Genomic DNA, 23024 nt, shown 5'->3' on the forward strand with positions numbered 1-23024 from the left:
TACATTTCTTCCTTTCTTGGAGCCGGAACCCCAGACTTCTCTGATGCTGTCCTGAAATTGCTTGGGTACTAGACTTTATGTTAAATTCTGGTCCTGGGACATGTGTAACACATTATAATTTATTAGATATATCTAAACTATCTCCCAAAAAGTTACACACTTACACCAAGCAACATGTCCACCAGTATCTAAGAACCCTTAGTTCATCAAACTTGCACCTACCCAGAGATGCTAACAAGCATTCAGCCATAGTTAACGGGAAAACAATACTTCACATTCTGGATGCTAAGTGCTCAAAGACCCCACTTCCAGATCTCTGCCGGAACTGAAGGCTTGTGCCACTGTGCCTGGTGCTTTCCTGCTGTTTGAATGTTTGGAGCATTTATAATAATGTTTTGGTTATTTTTGTGACAGTGAAATGTAACTATTTTATAGGAAAGTAGACCATACTTCATGGAAATTTCTCCCACTCCTCTCCACCTGTCTTCTAGGACATGACTGATAATAGCAACAGCCAACTGGTAGTACGAGCCAAGTTTAATTTCCAGCAGACCAATGAAGATGAACTCTCCTTCACAAAGGGCGACGTCATCCATGTCACAAGAGTGGAGGAAGGAGGCTGGTGGGAGGGCACACACAGTGGCAGGACCGGCTGGTTCCCCAGCAACTATGTGCGCGAGATCAAGCCAAGTGGTGAGTGACTAAACTTGACTGCAGGAGGAGTCAGAAGGGTGTGAATGTTCTAGGGTCCTGAGTACCTGTTCTCCATTGAGCACAGAATGGTATCTTTAGTTCAGTGGAGAGAGTTTTTATCATTTTATCCTTTCCTGCACATTGGGATGCTGGGTAAAGGCTACACTATTATAAACTGGCTATATATTACATCATGACATTTTCCTAAGAAAAACTTCTTAGGTCTGGTAATTGTTGTCTCTTGCTTTTTTTGAGACAAAGTCTGTAGACATGTTGCCCAGGCAAGCCTTGGAACCCCTGAGCTCAAGTGATCCTCCTGCCTCTGCCTTCTGAGCAGCCAGGTCTATAGCCATCTGCTCATCTTTATTGCTACCATTATGCTTTATATTATAATTTGTGCTTTTTTTTATGGCCTGTGCTAGGCTGTATTGTTTACTACTGTGGATTTATTTCAGTTAGGCACAGGCCAGTAATTTCTGCCATTTATGCTATGAAAGTGTGTTGATTTTCCTGTTTCGTGTGATCAACACTTTGCTCATGACAGATGTTTGAGGGATGTGTACTTTTCTTGAAAGTGCACAGCAGCTTTCAGCCCATTTCTTGTTGCTTAGCTGGATTTGTGTCTTAGAATTTAAAGTTCTCTGGGGGCCCAGCAGAGGTTCTCTTTGTTCCTGAGACTCAGTGCTGTCCTTCCTGACACAGGCCCTGCTTGGTTGTGCTCCTTTAGGCATGTCTTATCACCTCTTATGTCAAGAAGCAGCTCCACAAAGACTGCTGCTCTTTTTCAAGGAACTTAGCAGGTCGTGTGCCTGTGTGCTCGTGTGTTCGTGCGTGCATACGTGCACACACTTTCCTGTTGAACTTGGTTAAGATGAGAAGTAAAGAGATGTTATTGGCAGGGTTTTTAGGGCAGGATCCCTCATTCTGTAAGCAGGGTCCCTTGGGAGTAGACTGGTCCTGTGAGAGGTTGTTGTTAGGTGTGGTCTTTTTAAGTCATGTGGCTGTCTCTGTTCTTTCTACTTTGAATAGATGTAGTAGGAGTGTCCCATGAAACTTTTACTTCTCAGGTCTTTTTCAGTTTATCTAGCATAAGAAATGCCACTAGACGGGCATGGGGTGTGTGTGTCAGAGTCCTCTTGACCTGACTTATGGGTATACTTTCAGATAGATACAGATATTCTTGATGTTGTTTCTTGACAGTGTGCTGTACAGAGTATGCCTTGCATGTGGGTTGCTGTTGCACTTTGGGTGTAGCTTGTGTGCTAGGCAGAGGAAGGGCCAGCTCCCCACTTCACCCCACCCCACCCCACCCTTGGTTCTTAGGTTTGCTCTCTATTTCTGAGCAGGTCTCCCCATGCCAGTGTAAAGCTGAACACAGGCTTCATTGGATCAGACATGTAGATTGGGGACTGGGGATGTGGCTCAGTGTTTACCTAACGTGCATGGGCTCCTGAGCTTAATCCACAGTACAACCTCTTCAAGAGTATTTTTTGCAAGGATACTGTTGACTTCATAGTTTTTGTGCCAAAGTGAGACCTTACTCGCTTTGTTTGTAAAACTTCTGATTTTTTTAAAATATAAGAAATACCCCAGTTTTGTGTATTAGTGTTATGCTGAATGTCCTCTATCTGGCAGTGAGACTTGGGAGTAGCGCTTGCCTATGATAGTCTCTTAATATGAGCTGACTGAGAAAGTTAAGGCAGTCTAATTCTAACTGTTGGTAGCTGAGGCATCATGGCATGAAAACACATTTAAAAAGAAATTCAGCCTGGGTAACCAGCAATCCAGGATAAAATTCTAGGATGACAGTTACATTTTTGGCATCATATTTTCTAGTAGTTTATGTGGCATTCTAATCGTGGGATGGGATTCCTTTTTGTAATTTATAGCCTAGTTGGTACTTAGTTTTTTGAGAACAAAGCTGCCCGTTTGTTTGAAGGTGCCTGTCCCATGAGGGCCGTTCCTCACTGCACAGGAGCCAGAGTCCATCCCCTTGGCTGGACCTTTTTCTTTTTTATTCTATTTTGGTTTAATTTACAGCTTTTATGAAGACACAGAAGCCAAAGTCTGCTGCTAAGAGTCCCCCTCCCCCCCCTCCTTCACCCTTTTGAGTCTCTGGAAAAGACTAAGAGCCACTGACTACTTCCCTCTTGTGGTGTGACTTGGAAATGTTCTTGTCACATTTGCTGTTGATGCTTGTGGCCTCTGCATAGCATATTGTGAGTCACTCTTCATTGAGGAAAGGCACTGACCTAGTTTGCTTTCTATTGTCATGATAAAGACAAGACCAAAAGCAACTCGGGTAGGGTAAAGAGCTATGGAGCTCCCTTGTCCCAATCACAGCCAGCTTTAGGGAAATCAAGGCAAGAACTCAAACAGGGCAGGGCTCTGGCCACGGAGCAGTGCTGCTTACTCACTGGATGAAGGCAGTTTCTTTTCTTCATTCATCTGTTTATTTTATGTTCCAGCCGCAGCCACCCCCTCCCCCTCCTCTCCCAGTCCTTCTTCCCTGTCCCCCCTCCCTATTCCATCTCCATCCAGGAAAGGTTAGGTCTCCCATGAGTGTCAACAAAACGTGACTTATCAAGCTGCAGTAAGATGTAAGCTTGTTCCCATGTAATGAGCTGGGCAAGGTGACCCAGTGTGAGAAGCAGGGTCCTGAAAGCCAGTAAAAGAGTCAGAGACAGTCCCTGCTCCTACTGTTAGGATTCCCACAAGGGGAGCAAGCTATACAACTGTAATGTATGTGCAGAGTGCCTAGCTCAGTCCCATGCAGGTTCCCTGGTGGTCACTTCAGTGTCTGCAAGCCCCAATGAGCCCAGGCTAGTGTGTGAACCTTCCTGTGGTGTCCTTAACCCCTCTGGCTTCTATACTCCTCCTCTGTGGGATTGTGGGTCTGCATCTGTTTTCCATCAGTTGCTGGATGACACTTCTTTGATGACAATTTGGCCAGGCACCAGTCTGATCACAGATGTCCGGTTCAGGCTACTTATTCACTATTTCTAGGAGTCTAATCTGGGATACTCCACATAGACTTCTGATAGACTTCCCTGTATCAGGCTTCCACCCAACCCTGAGCCCTCCCCCCCCCGCCCCCCGCAGTCCTTTTAGCACTCTTTCCCCTCTAGCCCACAACTCATGTTCCCATCTCTCCACTCACTCTCAGTCCACTCATGAAATCTCTTCTGTTTTCTCTTCCCAGGGAGATCTAGTCATCCCCCCATGAACTCTTGTTGTTACCCAGTATCTCTGAGTCTGGATTTTAGCAGAGTTAACCTTTACTTTACAGCTAATATCTACTTAGGAGTAAGTACATATCATGCTTGTCTTTATCGGCCTGGGTCACATCACTCAGGATGATTTTTTTCTAGTTCTGTCCATTTGCCTTCAAATTTCCTGGTGTCCCTGGTTTTAACACCTGAGTAATATCTCCACTGTGTAGATGTACCACATTATCTTTATGAAGTCCTCAGTAGAGAACCATCTAGGCTGTTTTCAGGTTCTGGTTATTACAAATAAAGCTGCTATGAACATAGTTGAGTAAGTGCCTTTGTAGTACGATGGAGCATCCTTTAGGTATATGTTCAAGAGTGGTATAGCTGGGTCTTGTGGTAGGTTGATTCCCAGTTTTTTGAGGAATCACCACACTGACTTCCAAGGTGTCTGTACCAGTTTGCATTCCCACCAGCAGTGGAGGAGTGTTCCCCTTGCTCCACATCCTCTCCAGCATGAGCTGTCATTTGTATTTTTGATACTAGCCATTCTGACAGGAGTAAGATGGAATCTCAAGAGTCACTTTGATTTGCATTTCCCTGATGGCTAAGGATGTTGAGCATCTCTTTAAGTGTTTCTCAGTCATTTGAGATTCTTCTGTTGAGAATTCTGTTTATATCTGTTCCCCAGTTTTTAAATGGTATTATTTCGTTTATTGATGTCTAGTTTCTTGAGTTTTTAATGTATTTTGGAAATTAGCCCTCTGTTGGATGTGGGGTTGGTGAAGGTCTTTTCTCATTCTGTAGGCTGCTGTTTTGCCCTGCTGATGGGAGGTATTTCCTTTAGTGAGATTCATTGTTCCCAGATGACTTTAGCTTGTGTCAAGTTGATGAAAAAACTGACCAGCATAGATACCTTCCAGGAATGTATGGGAGAATCTTTGATTGGAATTTAATTGGTGTATCATACTGCCTGTAGTTTTGGTTTGTATGGTGATTCAGAAGGTGCATAGTTGTTATGGCAATTTCGTTTCCTGTGCACCATTTTGGATGTGTAACTTGCACAGATTTTTACTGTTTTGTCCGTACAGGTGTATGTGAGATTCAACATTTGCTCACAGGGAGCTCCCTAAGTTCAAGGGGGAAGGGAGAAGGGAAGTAGCAAGTTCTGGGCCTAGTGATTCTGGGTTTACTGTTACTGAGTCAGTGTCAAGGGCCAAGCCACGTGTGGTCTGCATGACTGTGCTAGTGGCCACAGATGCCCATCCTAGGGGTGACCTGGGCTTTTCTAACTGACGTCATTGTCAAGTGCTTACAAGTCCAGTTTGCTTTTGGAGTTGCATGCTTGCCAAGCTGCTCTGAGGTGATTGCTTCCCTGTTCTGTGTGTGCTCAGTGTCCTTGCAGTTTCTAGGCCAGTGGTAGAAGCATCTTGGCTGCCTTTCAGCATTGCTTGTCACTAAAAAAGATCCTGTTTGGTTATTGTGCTGGGGCCAAGGTGAATCTGCCTCTCTCCCCCAGGAGTGCTGTAAACTCTACTCTTTGGGACTCTCTCCTTTGTCTTCTTTCACATACACGCCTGGGTTGATACTGGGTGTGCTACACATCTGTGTTTGGAGTTGAGCAGTGGTTCTGGGGCACTCTTGATGCAGACCAGTCTGCTCTTAGCAGAGGTCCTGTGAGGTCGGCTGCAGTCTCTGCAGGAGCTCAGGGCCTTTGCTACAGAGAGCTGACTGGATGAGTTGGGGCACATGGTGACAGACCTTTTGTGCTTCCTGTACCCTGTAGCAGTTCAGAGGGAGACAAGCGCTCTGACTAACCCTGCTTGCTGCTGCTTCCTTCTGCCTCTTGTTTGTTAAATTACAGCCTGGAACTGCTGTGGGAAAAGCTTTTTCCTACTGAATTTTATTGACTTCTGAGGTGTAAATAAGAGCTCTTGTAAATTCATTGCTTTTGTTTTTGTGACACTCCTGTACTGGTCCCATTTTTCATGGGTGGTTCAGGATTGATGGCTTTCAGTGATCACACCTTATGACTTTGTATGTCCCCCCACCTCTCAGGTTTTCTGGGCTGAAATCACAGCTTCAACTGCTAAGAGTGGCTCACAGTTGACTCTTCTGCAGTCAGCTCCCCAGTACAGGTCTGCGTGTACAAGGAATGTGTCTCAGCCAGAAGCATTGGTGTTGTTCTTCATTCACTCATGCTTAGGAAGTGACTTGTTTTCTGTGGGGCTATTTTCCACCCTGTAGGCAGAGGTCTTAACTGGAGAGAACACCTTCTGTTCTTTATTTTTAACTACATGGAAGAATTTGACAGTGAGGCATTGCATTAAGATTTAGGGGAGCAACCCCATGGTGGAGGGCCCAAGGTTAAGGGCTGTGAATTCTGTGAGGGCCTCATGGGCTTCTGTGGTGTTTGAGAAGACACTACGGGTGCCAGATAGGCGGTGGGTTCTAGGACCTGTGTGTAGCCTGGGAGTGTTGGGTGTGAAATAGTCCTGGAGCCTGGTGCTGTGCATGGTGGTTGGAGGAAGTGCAGACGGTGAAGAGCAGAAGCCATAGAGACTGGACTAGTGTCACCGCACATACAGGGATAGGATCCAGCTACTCAGTACCAGGGATGTGGAGCACGTGTGACCTGAATTCCCCAGGAAGTGCTCATCTCAGTGTCTGGGGTCGAAATGTGGGAATGCCTCTCCCTCCCTTTATTCCCACTGGCCTGAATTGACATCCTGCCCCAGAGAACCAGTGATGCCAGTGTTAGATGACGTGTACCGCTCAGCCACCCCACAGTAAGAATAGGCAGACCCTCTCTCACAGCCTATCATCCCTGAGACCCAATGGGATACCCCTGCCACACACACCAATAGAAATTGTGGTAGGTAGACCCACCCATCCCATAGGGAAAGTAACAAACAGACACACCCATGGAACCACTGTTAGATACAGGCAGGGATTGCTCAGAACCACTTTCCGATAGAGTGGGGATCTGGGGGTGGTGTCCAGTGGCAACGGTGCCAGTTTGGACTGTTAATAAGGTGCATGCATTGCAGGCGCAGGTGGAGGCCAGGCTGTGAGGGTTGTCTTAGCTTTGCTTAACTCAGCTTTCCTTTCCTTCCTGTCTGTCACCTGTCACTATTTGAGGGTGTGGCATTCCCCAATACAATGGGCCTTGGTGCTTTGATGCTCTATATACCCACTAACATTCTCCGGAACCCTGCAAGACTATGTGTGTAGCTGAACCCTAAGCATAATTTCTCAAATGCTTGGGGAGAACAGGGTGGTGGCTCTGTGACCTTGGGCACCTGGCCTCAGAAAGGTCTGCTCTCTAGCGACTGTGCAGAGCCCTTTCTTTACCTTCCCTGGCTGGGTTCACGTAAGGCTCTGGTGTGAGGCTTGCTGTTAGAGGAGTCATCTTGGCTTTGATCAATAAAGCTTCCTCCTATTTTTTGTTCCAGAGAAGCCTGTGTCACCCAAATCAGGAACCTTGAAGAGCCCCCCCAAAGGGTTCGATACGACTGCCATCAACAAGAGCTATTACAACGTGGTGAGTAACTTCAAGACAACTCCTCAAGTGTCCCTAGACTATGAAGGTAGTTGTTGCAGATAGACGGCACTGGTGTCTCAGAAAGAGTGTCTAGTGTGTTGGATTACCCCATTTCTTGTCACTGTGTGATGCTATGACTATAGAATGTCGAAAAGTGAGATTTTAAGGGGCATAGTGCCTGACTTAGGATTCTTCCATGCTTCAGTGCCAGTAGGATTGGTTGGAGCAGGTTAGACATACTTCAGCATTGTAGGTTCTGGTTTATTTTGTCTATTTCTCATGTCTTTCTTGAGACTACTGTGTCAGTATTAACTTACATGAATTAGAGGCGGGGCCTAGACCAGTGCCTCTCACCCTTCCTAATGCTGCTACCCTTTAATCCAGTTCCTCATGTTGTGGAGATCCCAACCATAAAATTATTTGAGTTGCTACTTCGTAACTACTGTAGTTTTGCTACTGTTAAAATTGTAATGTAAATATCTGTGTTTTCTGATGGTCTTATAAGACCCCTGTGAAAGGGCTGTTTGACTCCCAAAGGGGTCGCGACCTACAGGTTGAGAATTACTGTCTTATACTCTGGACAGTAACGACAGGTATTACAGTGTGATGCCCTTGACTCCCCACCAGTCTTCAGCTGTCTGGGTGGACTCTGACTAATGTAAGTGCTGCCCGCTGTCAGGTCATGTTCCTGTGGAGGCCCTTGGGGGCCTGCACCTCAAGTTTGTCTCCATGGTGTGCACTCAGCTTTCCACTGGATGTTGGCAGCCTTGCTGAGGTTTTGATGGTGCAATGCAGTGGGAGGGGTACCCGCCTTAGCTCTGTAATTGTCCTTGCTGGGAGATGAACTGCTAGCTGCCTGCCTGAGCAGTCACTTGACCTACAATATGGGGTTGGTATTGCTAGCATTGACCTTGTAGCTGCTTGAGCAGTGACTTCCCTACAGTATGGGGTTGATACCGCTAGCATTGGTCTTAAAATGTGAAGAGAATTTGTGATTAACCTTCAGGTGACTGGTAGAGTGCCATACAGGTTTCTATGGTACATTGGAGGCACATTGAGAAACTCTGGGAACAAAATGCATGGCCAAGGCCACTGTGCCATTCTGTTTGCCAACAAGTCTCCTGGTCACTTCTTAGGATGACCCTGAAATCTTAGTCCAGTGACATGCCTGTGACAAGCCTGCTGTCTGAACTTGATGGATCCTGACAGACAGACTACTGGCCCCACCCATAGCGTGACGGCAGGCATCTTTCCCAGGAGGGTCCAGTAACAACTTGGGTGCCCTGCTTTGAGGCACCAACAGGCTTGTGCATGTCCTCATTCATCATTCCTGGAGGTTTGCCACTTAGCAGCTTCCCTTTCTTCTCAATCATTGTGTTGTTAAAGGAAGTAACTCTGCCCATGTCTAATATCACGGGAATGCTGGGCAGCTCTTTCCTTGACACGCTTACACAAACTGTGAGTGATAGATGCAGTCACTAGTTACAATCCACACATGTCCACAGCAGATGTACGTCTTTGGAAGCTGCTAGACATCTGTGCTTTCTCCTGTGCTCCTGAGTGGCATTGGGCTTGTCCCCTGCTCCCTTCAGCCTCTTCAGTGCTAGGTCAAAGAAGAGAGAGTGGCAGGTACTGTTGGCCCACGTTTGCTTCATCTGATCTTTTGTCTTTCACTTTGATCAAGATTTCTTTTATATTCCATGTCTTAGTTACTTTTCTGTTTCTGTGAAGAGACACTGTGACCAAGACATTGTATAAATGAAAACACATACTAGGGCTCACAGTTCCAGAGACCTAGTTTGATTTTCATGGTAGGGAACATGGTAGTGGCATCCAGGCAGGCATGGCCCTAGAGCAAAAGCCGAGAGCTTACATCTGATCCCCAAGCCAGGAGGGAGAGGAAGGGAGGGGAGGGGAGAGCAGAGCAGAGCAGAGCAGAGCAGAGCAGAGCAGAGCAGAGCAGAGCAGAGCAGAGCAGAGCAGAGCAGAGCAGAGCAGATACTACCTCGGAATCATGGGCTTTTGAAACCTCAAAGCCTGCTACTTAGTGATATACTTCCTCCAACAAGGCCACACCTCCTAATCCTTCCCAAACAGTTCTACTCACTGGGGACTACTTGTTTCTTGTGGGCCCCAATGACACAGGTTGCAGTTTAGTTTAGGGTGACAGCGGGAAATCAGCATCATGAAGATCAGTGTCTGGTGAGTTATCTAACCCTGGGAGTGCTGAAGACCCTCAGAGAGAGCCTCTGAGTTGTGGTCCTGGCAGGCTTGGTGCAGTGTTAAGTGGGTGAGTAGCATTTCTTGCTTCCTAAAGTCAGAATTGTTAGGAAGATACCTTTTTATAAGGAAGTGGGTGGCTGGGTTGTCTGGTCTCAGACAATAAGTGGCTGAGCCAGGGTTGGAGTACAGGTGTGCCTGGGTCTACATACCTGGTTCCTCACTCTGCACAGTGCAGAGGAGGTGTGGGGGTATGAGTTCCTGCAGACTACTATTTGGACATGTATTATTTGGACCTACTTTTTTTTCTAGTGAATTTATTTTTATTTTGTGTGCATTGGTGTTTTGCCTGCATGTATGTCTGTGTGAGGTGGTGGATCCCCTGGAACCAGAACTATAGACACTTAGGAGCTGCTGTGTGGGTGCTGGGAACTGAACCCAGATCTTCTGGAAGAACAGTTAGTGCTCTTAACCTCTGAGCCAGCTCTCCAGCCCCTTCTTTAGTAAATGTTTAACATGTGGAAGAAATGTTTCTCCAAAACCTAGTAGAATCCTGAGTTAGGAATATGTTGTAGTACATTGTTTTAAAAGGTAGATGTTAAAGCACACTTGTCTGCCAGCTAAGTAGGTTCTAGATGTCAAGAGGTCATTAAAGGCAAGTGTAAACCAAGACACCATCTAGTTTCTTTTCCTGTTGCTGTGGTAAATGCCTGACAAAAGCAACTTCAGGGTTTATTTGGCTTGCAGTGTCAGGTCACAGTCCACTGTGGCAGGGAAGGCAGAAGGCAGGAGATAGAAGCAGCTAGTCATGTGTCCTTACTCAGGATACAGAGAGCAGTCGCCTGTGCTCAGCTCTACAAAGCCTGGGAACATGGTTGAGGGAATGGTGCCACCCCCAGTGAGTAGGTCTTCACACCTCCTTGACAAGGACAAGTTCCTATAGGCATGCCCCAAAGCTAGTCTCCCAGGCTAGTCTCCCAGTCTAGATTCTGTCTTGATAACAGTTAAATTTGGCCAGTAATACCAGGGTAGGGTCCTTGCTGTGTCCTTGTGACCCATAGAGTTACAGAGCTAGCAGGAGCTTGGTATCTGCTTCCTTCACCACCACTTTCTTGCTCACAGAGGACTCAATGCCGCTTGCCAGAAGCTGAGTTAATGACTGGAGTCCAACTTTGCAATTGACATTCTGAAAATTTGGGTAAACTGCACTGGGCGTGGGGGGATGTCTCAGTCTAAGGTCTGCTGTGGAAGCATGAGGGCCTGGATTTGAATTCCCAGCATCCACATAGAATCCACGAGAGTGCCTGCAAGGTGAGATGGGTGATCCTTAGAGCTCACTAAGTGAATCCTTGAGTTCCAGGTTCTCAAAAACTCAAAATGGGGAGTGGTTGAGGAAAACCTCTGAATGCTAACTTCTTGCCTCCATATGCCCACCTCTGCATACTTTCACATCTATCCACACTTGCACAACTATACATACGTGCACACATGCAAGCTTGTACACCTATGTGCACCTGTGCATATCTGTATATACATGCACCCTTTTGCACATGCACACCACACAAACATGAACAAATAGTCTAAACTCTGGTATCTGATGGCATGGTTGGAGAGTAGAAGACTGTTTAGGATAGTTGTGTCATTTCACTTTTCTTGTGTGCATAAACTAGGGTTGTATGTGGGATTCTTTAAAAAAAAAAAAAAGACCTAGTATTTTATGGTCTTTATATGTAGTCAGTTGTTTTATAGACAGATATTGAACGTTACAGTTTGGAGGATGGAGCCTAGGGCCCCTCACATGCTAGACAGGCACTGTGCCACTGAATGCCACCTCTGGCCCTATAGATTAGTCATTTTTATACACAGGGCATCTCAAGTCAGAGGTGCTGAGGGCGAGTGTCTGTGTCTGAACAATGTGGGAGTTAGTCTCTTTTGAGTTGGTTTGTTTCAAGTCAGAAAGTCTTAGGAACGTGTGTGTGTGTGTGGCTGCTGAGGGTGCCCGCCCTCCTGTGTGGCACTATTGTGTGACTGGACAGTTCTGTCTCGTGACTCAGAGCCAGCCATGCTGCTTGGGTCTTTCCCTTTGCCCTTCTTCAGCACTGTGGGTCACAAAGTCTGCATCTCCCTGAACACTGCTATATTCTGGGTTTGCAGTCATGGTGTGATGGAGCTGTGGCGGCTGGGGTGAGGTCCATGGGGTCCTGCAGCAGCCACCGTGCGCCCGAGGCACAAAGAGGAAGAGAGGTGAGGCTAATGACTGGCAGACTCAGGCCTGGAAGGGCGATGAGGCTGCCCAGGTCAGAAAGCACATAAGCCTCCTGGGTGAGGGTTTGGTGGCACTGGTGTGAGCAGGTGAGTATGTGTGTGGCTGTGTGTGTGTGCTTCTGCTGACACCAGTGTACCCTGATTGTTTTTCTGGGGAGCATGAGAATGGCCTGAAAGTTGTATGTGGTACTATGGTTGGAGTGGAGTGGTGGAGTGAACTTGGCTGCCGTTTTCTGGTGTTTTTTCTGAAGTCTTGACGAGTGTCTGTCTGTGCTCAGGGTGTGGCTGAGGAAGGCTGCTGTGTCCTGGGGTCTGCACCATGACACTGGTTGTGCTTTTTCTTTGCCCATCACCTTAGGAGTATATGCTAGGTTTCTGAGGGTGGCTTTCGCTAAGGTCTCAGCTGTCTCTCCTTCCCGTGCTGCAACACACCCTGGAAAGATACTCGTCTCTTTAGAGTCTCTTTAGACCCAAGGTTGGTGGTGGCTGCCCTCTTCTCCCGGTTGCGTTTTGAGAACTGTGTCTGGTTTAATTACTGTCTCTGGAGCAGTGTCTGGAGTCACAGAGTGCTTCTGTCACCAGGCCTTTCACACTTGGATACAGTGAGTGTGTTAGGACATTGTCATTGTGGATGCAGCATCCAGACTTCCCCACAAAGGAATGAACTCCCTGAATGGTCCCTCCTCTTCCTGGCTGTCTCCCAGCTGTCCCCATGAATAAGTCCATTCATGATGAAGCCAGAGTTACCATCAGCAGAGACAGAGCCTGTGGTGTTTCTTCTTGGGGTTGAGTGTGTAAGCTGCTTATAACACTCCATCTACTGGGAGCTCATTAGAGCTCATAGAGCCAGCACTGAACACCATCAGATGGTGAATATGAAGGCTGAAGGGTTTAAATCCCTGTTTGGAGTATCAAAAGTCATGGTCAGAAAATCAAAAGGGATGCTGTCTTGGCCACTCTGGCAGTCTGTGTGTGAGTTGGTGGGCGTGTGTGGCTTTGTGAGGCAGGTATGCATAGCATTCATTCAGGAAGTGCTCAGAAAGCCCTCACTGTGACCTAGTTCAAACAGCCTGTAGCAAGGATGGAAAGGGCTGTGGAGGGACTTCCCTCTCTGATGGAGACTCTGTAGAGCTCTGAGTGCTCCCATTTGGACCTGGAAGTGCCCTATGGGGCTGGTGACAGACAGACCCACTGTTTTGTTTTGGCTCTGCAGTTCACCAGGTGTTCAATATGGAAGGAGCTAACTGCTTTGAAAAGGAAACTTTATCTGTATGTATAGGGGTGGGGAAGCATCCTAGATCTTGATCCCAGTGACTTAGGGTGCCAGGGACTATGTTCCCAGTTCATCCTCCCCTCCCCACCACACCCACCCCCTCCCACTCCAATTATTTGGGAACAGTTTATGCTATTTGCCCATGTTGCTCGTGCTGTCCTTGAACTTGCCCCATAGGCCAGACAGATGTTGAATTTGTAATTATCCTGCCTTGGTCTCCTGAATGACTGAGATGGTAGGTCTGCCTATCAGGCTTAAATAAAGGACATGTTTTTTTGCAGGGATTAAGACTGCTGTACCCTGAGTAGCTGCTGGGTGCTAGGGCAGGTGTGTTGCTGGCAGTGCTTGTGGTCCCTGGCCCTTGAGAATTCCACACTTTCTGTCCTGCTTGGTCAAGTGGCTGTGGCGTTGGCAGTTGCTGGTGGGAAGCATTTGTTTAAGCTGGTCTGTTTGGTACTTTGTGTTTATCTGGAAATTTTAGGAGTTCACTAGTCTTTGCTAAATTTGTTATACTACTAATGTAAGCTATTGGGAAAGATTTTATTTTATCTTTATTTATAATTACTCTGTTATCTTTAAGAAGAATGGATGTCTATATAAGGATTATTTGATAGGCCTGTCTTCAATATATGTTATGTGTGGGATGGTCTGAGACATCACAGTGTCTAACAAAAGTCCCTGTCTCCCACAGTTTATTTAGACTCAGTCCAAAGCAGTGGTTCTCAACCTTCCTAATGTTGTGACCCTTTAATACAGTTCCTCATGTTGTGACACCAACCATAAAATTATTTTAATTGCTACTTTATAACTGTAATTTTGCTACTGTTATGAATAGTAATGTAAATATCTGATATACAGGATATCTAATATGCAATCCCTGTGAAAGGGTCATTTATCCCTAGTGGGTTGCAATCCACAGGTTGAGAATCATTGGTTTAAAGAGTAAATTCTGAGTATTTGAGATGTGTCTTACAAGCAGGTTGTGTCCAATATTTGAGTGCTTGGAACCAGAGCTTTGTCATATTTTGGAGTTTGGGGGTTTGGGAATATTTACATAGACTTTACTGGTTGAATGTTCTGTAACTCAGACTCTGAAGTGGTCCATAGTCTAAGACTCAGAAAGCTTAAGGTTCTTGGTCACTTTGTATTTATTTATTTATTTATTTATTTATTTATTTATTTATTTATTTATTATTTATTTGGGCTGCTTTGCTTAGGGATATACAAGAAAGAACAGGTTTTATATAGTTCAGTGAGCTTCAACAAGTGTGTACCCCTGTACCTAGTTAGAATACAGAGCCATTCTGTTATCAGCACACTCACCTCCTGGTTGTCACCCCCTGATACCTGTCACTGTAGTTAGTCTCCTGCTTTTAGACAGCCTTAAGTAGTTTTGCGTGCAGTACTTGGTGGTGGCTTTTTCTGCACCACCCAGCATCTTAGAGACACATCAGTCCGTCAGTACTCTGGGACTGTCTGTCCTGTGTAATTTAGGTCTATACCTTGCTTTCCATGTCCAAGAATGGAATGTGCTCTCACTCAACCTAGGCATACCTGTTGTCAGTATGATGAAGTCAGACTTCTGGGCTGGCTGTAATAATTTATTATATAGGGTGAGTAGTTAATAATTACAAAAGAGTAAATGTGTTAGTATTTACATGCAAGCAATAAAATGTGATGAACAATGATGATGAACTTGCTAACATTTATAAATTATGACAAATAGCTCTTGTTGTGTGAATGACAGTGGTTTATCATTTATTACAGGTGCTACAGAATATCCTAGAAACAGAGCATGAATATTCTAAGGAGCTGCAGTCTATGCTATCCACTTACCTGAGGCCACTGCAGACCAGTGAGAAGTAAGTTGGCAAGAGACTGCTCAGAGTGCCAGCTTGCCTTGGGCACAGCGTTGTGTTCATTAGATCATGGCCCACGGTGAGGCTTCATGCTAGGAAATCAGGATGCACCTCAGACCACTGACAGACTTGTGCTTTTGTTTTCCTGGCCTTAGGTTGAGTTCGGCAAACACTTTGCATTTACTGGGAAATCTCGAGGACATCTCTTCCTTCCAGCAAGTGCTTGTGCAGACCTTAGAAGAGTGCACCAAGTGAGTGGACTGCCAGAGCTGCGAGTTTGCACGCGCTCAGTTGGTGTCAGATAGCAGCTATTTCTGAAGAGAGAAACTAGATTGTTTTTTATTTTGGGTAAAGTTTTACAGTAAAAGCTGTGCGTTAGACTGGTTGGTTTTCATGACAGACTTTTTAGATGGGAAAAGACTTTGTGAGAAGAATGAATTAAGGTGATGATGGAGGAGGGTGCAGCATGGCTTGTCAGGAGGTAGAAGTGACCTGTAGCTGAACCACTTATGTGTGAGGGGTGGCTTTTTCCAGTGTTGTCTTGTAGTCCTGTAAAGAGCTGATAAAAATGTCAGTGGCCATGTACAGGCAGCATACCATAGAAGTAACAGAGAAGGGTTACTTTCCATAGATGCCTTTTGTTTATTGAGTTCCAGCATGGGCCAGGACTTTTTAGTATTGAGGTGTATTCATTAACTCCTTTAGGTGCCCTATTGAGGGGTCAGGCTTTAAGATGAAATTGAGACACCGCAGGTGGGGTAGTGGGTTTGAATGCAAAGCCTGTGTCTGTAGCAGGTCTTCTTGAACTGCCAGCTCCCAAATCATGATGCGAAGACTTACTAATTATGAATGCTTAGCCTATTCCTATGCTTGTCCCACTAGCTCTTATACTTATTTAGCCTCATGGCTTTTTAACCTTTCTTTCATTCTGTATGTCCTACTTTTCCTGCTTCCTCTGTCTGACTGGCAGGGAGCTGCGAGGTAGCTGCCTGGCTGACTGGCCTCAGGGTTCTCTTTTTTTTCTCCCTGGAGCCTAGATTTCTCCTCCTACTTAATTCTCTCTGCCTGCCAGCCCTACTTATCCCACTACTGCCTAGCTTTTTATTAGACCAGTTAGATGCCTTAGACAGGCAAGGTGAAACAGCAATACATCTTTAGTTAAGCAAAATGCAGCATAAACAAAGTCAACACACCTTTACATAAAGTAGCATTCTGCAACATAAACAAATACATCTTTGTAATATTCCACAACACAGATCCCTTCCATATTGTGAAATACTGGTTGATTCTGAGATGATTCCCCCCACCCCTGGGATCTCTGGGGTTGCCTCCAACTCACTTTTGCTGTTGAGTACTCTCTGAATGTATTTTGACCTTAAGCTTTTCATTAACATACTGTTTGAGTTGACAGAAATGTGGGAGCCACTTGAGAGGCTGTGCTGTCTTCTTCGGGTCAGTGCTCACCCCTGAAATGTGGGAGCTACTTCTGTATGGACACTGGTGTGTCTTGCTCAGACATTCTGCCCAGTTTTATGGTTATCTTTGATTTGCCTGCACTTGTCTCTTCTATTTTGGAACTTTAATCTGGTGTACATTGGTATACCCTCTGTCAGCTAAACTGCTTTCTATTCTGGGAGATGTTTAGAGCTCTATTCTCTTTCTAACTTTTTCATTTTTCTTGTGTTGGTTTTGTTTATTTGCACTGCAGGGGATTGTTGACAGAAGTTTGTATCCACCTGGCCCCATAGTAGTTTAGTTCCAAATAAACACAGAGTCTTATGTTAATCATAAACTGTTTGACAGATGGCTCAAGCTTCTTACTGGCTAGCTCTATCTTAATTATTAACCCATTTCTATAAATCTATATCTCCATATGGTCTTGGCTTACCAGTGATTCATGGCCTTCTTTCTCCCTCGGCTGTGTCTCCCTCACCACTTGCTCTCTGCCCTTCCTCTTCCCAGAATTCTCCTAGTCTAGAAGCCTTGCCTATACTTCCTGCCTGGGTACATCCTGCCTGTCCATTGACGAAAATAGCTATATTCAGCAACCAGTAAGACCAATAAGAGCAATAAGGGGATTGATCTCAGAGCTTTAAGTTTGCCTGATGCACTCTCTGCCCATGGCCTGCATGGACTCCAGCCCAGGGTCACAAATGCTCATGGAAGTTGTTTCTTCCTTGTTTGATACACCATCTGATTTTCTTTTCTATGGAGCAAATTATAAGTCAAATATTTTTATGTTTATGCTTTCTGAACATAGTTTATTTAGCACTGTGATCTTATTAGTTTTCTTTTTTCCCTCTCATCTCCCCTTCTCCCCCCCCCCCCAATCTTCCCCCTCTCCCTACTGTCTCCATTGCTGAGATGAAACCCTGTGCCTAAAAGCGTCTTGGGGAGGACAGGGTTTATTTGACTTACATATCCTGAATGACAGTCTATGAAGGGAACCCAAGGTAGGAACTCAAACTGAGCAGGCTCCTTGAGGTAGGAGCTGATGCAGAAGCCATGGAGGGTGCTGCTTACTGGCTTGCTCAGCCTGCTTTCTTACATAACCAGGACCATTAGTCCAGCCATAGCACCACCCACAGTGCCCTACAGGCTTGCCTGCAGCCCAATCTCACAAAGGCATTTCCTTTTTTCTTTTCTTTTTTTTTATTTTACTTTTTTATTTATGTATTTTTTTTCATTGTACATAGTAACCCCAGTTCCCCCTTCCTTCCCTTCTCCCATCCCCCCAATATTTCACCTTGCCTACACTCTATCCACTCTTCAGAGGACATAAGGCCTTTCTTGAGGAGTGAACAAAGTCTGGTATACCAAATTGAGTCAGGACCAAGCCCCCCCCCCCCATCAAGGCTGAGCAGGGTATCCCACCACAGGAATGGGCTCCAAAAAGCTAGTTCATGTTCCTGGGATAGGTCCTGGTCCCACTGCTGGGACCCCCACCAACAGATAAAGCTCGTAACTGTCACCCATATTCGGATGTCCTAGACTCCCCAGCTGTCAGTGCATGAGCTTGGGTCCACTGTCTGTGGTTTCCCCATCAGGATGGAGGCTTGTTCTTAATTGAGGTTCTCTTCTCTTCTATGCCTCTAGCTGCTATTGACACTAAATTGGCCAGCACAGCTGTGTACACTTGAGACTAGCATACAAAACAATGCTTTTGTAGTACTGATTGTTGATTTGGTGTTGAGGAGTTCTAGTATTAATAGCTTTTGCCTATTTTCTCTGGGTCAGATTCCCCAGAGAGCAAGATGTCTTCTTTCCTATCAGTGTGGTAAGAATCTGGTGGATGTGGACTACTGGGGGTGTCCTCTCAGGCTCCCTGTTTGTAGCATGATGTCCTGTCCTAGGCCTACAATCTGGGAAGATGGGCAAAGCACCTCAAGCTCCCAGTGACCCCTGCATGTAGTCCACTGGTGTCCTACCGATTGATGCCGAGTCTCAACACTTGCCGTCTACTCTCCATCTGCACAGTGGGTTCCAGTGGCTGTTTCTTTGTTCTTGATTTTGAACATTAGAGTCCTGTGACCCACTGATGTTGCCTAGAGGTGGGAAGAAGTAGCTCATCTCTAGCCCCTGTCACCTGCAGTGAAAAGTGTCTTTAGCACTTACTATTGCACCGCCTTCATTATTGCATGGGCAAAACTTCCAGTTAGGCAGCCATGTTTGGTAACTTTCAACTTTGTGTACAGTATTTGAGGCTTTAGGACATGTGTTTTCACCTCACAGAGCACATAGAGTTGGCTAGGTTGGTCAGTTATGTGACATGTCAGACCTGGCTATGGAAAGTTAGCCCCTAGCCTATAGGAGTGGGCAGGGGTAGAAGGGTATGGGGGCTGGGCAGAGGGAAAGAGCTTGGTGCCCTTCCATTTGCTGCTTTCTTCCTGTCTGATGGTGTTTCTCTGTCACACCTACAGGTCTCCTGAGGCCCAACAGAGAGTTGGCGGCTGCTTTCTGAGCCTGATGCCGCAGATGAGGACCCTATACCTGGCTTACTGTGCCAACCATCCATCTGCTGTGGGTGTTCTCACAGAACACAGGTTTGTTGGCTGAGACATCTGGGCCAGAAGGGAGGTGGGCAGCTCTGCACCTCTAGATACCACATGGAACAGCATTCAGACTAAACAAGGACACGTTGATCTTGCCCTCAGACTAAGTGCTTGAACATGTGATAAGAAAGCCAAAAAAAGCTGGTCAGTGTTTGTGGGGGGGGGGGTTGGGGGAAGGTCCTGAGGCTGTGCCTTAGTCAGGATTTCTTTTGCTGCGAAGAGACACCATGAACACTGCAGCTCTTAGAAAGAAAACATTTACTTGGGCTGGCTTACAGTTCAGAGGTTCAGTCCAGTATTACCATGGCAGGAAGTATGGCATTGTGCAGGCAGACATGATGCTGGAGAAGGAGCTGAGGGGGGAGGGGGTCTTAACGTCTTGATTCTCAGGAAGACTGTGACACTGGGTCTGGCTTGAGCTTCTGAAACCTCATAGCCCATCAACCCCCCTCCCCACAACACACACACACACCCACACCACACACGCACACACACGAAGAAGGTCCTTCTGAAATCTCCTTTAGCCTGAGACTTTTTCTGTGGAGGACAACTGGAGGGAAGCTGCCAAGTGTTTAGGAAGTTGCTGCAAGCCATGTTGAGGCCTCAGAGATGAGCTTTCTCCTGGGTGGGTGGGAGAGCTGGAGAGACAGGGCTGAATGGGAGGCAGTTGTGAGATTAGGGACTGTTTCCGGTGAGGGCTGTTTGTGGGCAGAGTTTTCAGTTGCAGACCATTTGCTTGAGCCTTTTAATCTGACACAGAATTGATGTGCAGGATTTCACTTGCTCTGTGTGGTGCCAGCTGCTCCCTTTGAGCTGGGAGGAGAGATTGCTGGGTGTTGAGGTGTTCTGGGCAGTCTCATCATGGCGAGTGCTGGTATCATGCCAGGTGACTGAGCACATGTCTGGTGAGCTCAGGGTGGGCTTCCCATGCTAAAAGAGCACAGCATTTCTATTTTATTATCTCTGCGACTTTGTTATTATTGGGAGAAATTATGTTGTTTCTTTTTTCTTTCTTTCTTTCTTTTTTTTCTTTTTAAAGAAGGGAATTTTATTGTCGCTGAGGGAGAGGGCTGCAAAGCTACTTCCCCCATACCACAAAGACTTACACTCTCTAATCTTCCCATGGATCATGGCTCTGGGGATGACCCACAGAGGAGAAAGGAGGATCACATTGCCCCAGAGGTTCTCATGTTAGGGAGGGACATGAAAATGAATGACACAAGTTTCTTAGACATGTCAATTGCTGTAAACATAGGGCTGGGGAGCTCTTTGCTCTGGAGGGGATGTTGGCCCATTCTTCATCAGGGGAGAGGTCCCTAATCTCTTTTTAGGTCTAAGAGCAGTCCTAGAGGGGGCTATAGAAAGTGGGCAACCTCAGGACAGATCAAACAAGTGAGCAATGAGCTTCACCAAGCATACAAAGACACACAGTGCATTTGGAACCTTGGGTTAGAACACTAGAAAATGGGGGTATAGTTGTTGATCTTGGCACGATGGTGCTGGGTGATGCACTCCTCACAATGTTGCGACATTCCTGTTCCTTAAGCTTCACAAAGGCATAAAAGACACCAAAGTGGAACTGATTCAGGAAGGCCAACTTGTTCAGCTTCACCTCATGCTCAAAGAATTGGACCTCCAGGGTCTTGTTTCTAGAATTGCTACCTGCACCCTCAAAAGGCAGTTTGTATTCTGGGGAGTAATCAGCTACATTCTTGACCTGTTCATAATCATCAGCCCGAGCCAGCTGAGCCAAGTCCTCAGGGTAGAGTCGGCCACAGTGTGGAAAGAGCTGGGCATGATCCTCCTTGGACAGCTCTGTGCCGAAGGAGTTGATGGTGATAATGAAGGCACAACGGTCTGCTTCAAACTCTAGGATAGGACACATGGCATCAGCTGTGGTCCCACCCAATAGAGTGCAGAGCTTGTAGAACGATTCCAGATAGGCCTTGTACAGCGTATAGTGGATTATCTCGACGTTCATCTCATCAGGTCTTGCTCTGAGATGCAGTTCTGGAAAAAACAGCCAGGGGTGTGTCCACCAGAATGGCATTGTAGAGCTCTGCAGATGTCTGTGCGATGTTCACGGCCTCCGTCTGCTCAAAGCTGCCTAGTAGGTGGCACTTGGGCACAAGTTCAGTGATTGAACGCTGGTGCAATGTGCCTGTGATGAGCAGGATCATTTTGTCAATCATGAAGCTGTAAGTAATGAAGTCCAGGAAGCTGGCAAGCAGCTCATAGGCATGGTTTCTCATATGGCGCAACTCTACTACTATCTTCTTGAGCTTGTCATCGATGACTGATACTGTCAGAGGTGATGCTTCATTGCCCAGGAAGTTGCCATAATCTGTACTCTGAAGGTGCAGCTTCAAGTCCTCCAGAGTCTCATACTGCATCAGAGTGAGGTAGTCCACCTGGCTGAGCATTCAGGCCGTGCACTAATCCCACCAAGTAGCCATTGTCCACCTTGAAATAAAGCTCTGGGGAGAATAACATGGCTGAGGTGGGGGCAGCAGGAACAGAGAGGCCTGATCAGCCTGCAAGCAACCTGACTTTGAGATCCTTATGTGGTTTCTTTTATAAACAGCAGTTCAGTATTCATCAGCCTCAAGATACATGTGCTTTTTATTTTCAGTAGCTTTAGTGTATTCTTAACTGGACACTTTGATTTAAAATAATGAAGCACAACAACTAAATACCTTGCATGAACCGACCTTGCCTGTCTCCATAGAAATGCATCAGACGCTAGAGTCCTTGTTCAAAGAGTCATGATAAGCATAAGAATACCATGTATGTGTTAGTTCCTGTGGAGCTCACACAGCAAGGGCTCATTATTTTGTTGTCTGACCTGGGTGAGAAAAGTAAGTGACTCAGGCATTCTCTGCTTCTTAGTGTGCTTGTATGCAAGGATCACGGTGTTGCTGTCTGTTTAACACCTCCAGTTCTGAGTAGAAGGGAAAGAAGGGCCTTGAGTGCATCATAGTTAGAGGGAAAGTAGAAGCCACACTTTGGCCCACTGTGTTCTCCTTCCTCCCCAGGATGGGGCTGAGTCAGCCTTTTGTCTTTAGCATGACACTTACATTCAGTTACATATTACATTGACTCCCTGAGCTTAGAAGTTACGAAATTTTACGAAAGCAAAACCAGGTGTTTTTGTCTCTGAATATTCTTTAGGATTTAATGATGTACTGAAATGGGAGCTAATAGAGCAAGTGAGATGTGATCCCCCTTCCCCCATTTTGGAGAGTGTGCCTGGTCTTACGGGTGGAGTATGAGAGCAGAAATGGCAGTGTGGACAGTCCTGGGCAGAGTCTAACTTATGTGGGAGGGAGGTGGTTAAAGTAGCAGGGCTGAGGAGAAATGCCAGTGGGCAGTGCTGTTCACCTCCACTCTGCTATTACCCCAGTGACTATTTGGGTCCTGTCTGAAAGGCAAGCACATGTCTCAAAATAACAGAGCAGGAGGACACAGACTAGGTATCCCAGCTGTCTGTTGAACGTGGCATGCTGAATGTGGAGTGGGGACCTCAGGCTCTGCTCTGAACAGCCTGGAACGTGGGATACTGAGCCATAAAGAGGAGAGTTCTGAGCCAGCAGACAGCAGGATGTGGTGTTTGTGTGCTCTTTTGAGGTACCTGAGCTGTGAGGGTTCCCCCTCAGCCTGCCACAGATCCCATCCTCCTCCTGAGGCGTAAGTCGGTGCTTGGAGCTACAAGTCCTCCTGTCTGATCACCTTTCTCTGCTGAGTTCTTGGGCTCACTATCTGTCTTTTGCTTTCCTGAAGCTCTGGTGGCCGTTCGGCTACCACACCGAAACCAGTTCTTTTTTATGCCTGAGCCTAGTTTTTGAGTTACTAAGGTCCTTTATTCAAGTGTGAAAGCTTCTTTTGTAAGCTGGAGTGTAGTTCACT

At 46.2% G+C, this 23024-nt stretch overlaps 1 protein-coding gene and 1 pseudogene across 4 annotated transcripts in view; one reads left to right on the forward strand and one right to left on the reverse strand.

Annotated features, from left to right (window-relative positions):
* Arhgef7 (Rho guanine nucleotide exchange factor 7) overlaps nt 1–23024 on the forward strand; it is a 101707-nt gene that overhangs the window by 50451 nt on the left and 28232 nt on the right. For all 4 annotated transcript variants that reach the window (XM_051181993.1, XM_051181995.1, XM_051181996.1 and 1 more), the window contains 5 exons: nt 492–693; nt 7361–7449; nt 14975–15069; nt 15222–15317; nt 18987–19109. In XM_051181993.1, coding sequence (XP_051037950.1) covers nt 492–693; nt 7361–7449; nt 14975–15069; nt 15222–15317; nt 18987–19109 — 605 coding nt within the window. The remainder of the gene's footprint in view (nt 1–491; nt 694–7360; nt 7450–14974; nt 15070–15221; nt 15318–18986; nt 19110–23024) is intronic.
* Nucleotides 20576–21611, reverse strand: LOC127220258 (V-type proton ATPase subunit d 1-like; annotated as a pseudogene).

Source organism: Phodopus roborovskii, unplaced genomic scaffold, assembly GCF_943737965.1.
Source record: "Phodopus roborovskii unplaced genomic scaffold, PHOROB, whole genome shotgun sequence".
Classification (NCBI taxonomy): domain Eukaryota; kingdom Metazoa; phylum Chordata; class Mammalia; order Rodentia; family Cricetidae; genus Phodopus; species Phodopus roborovskii.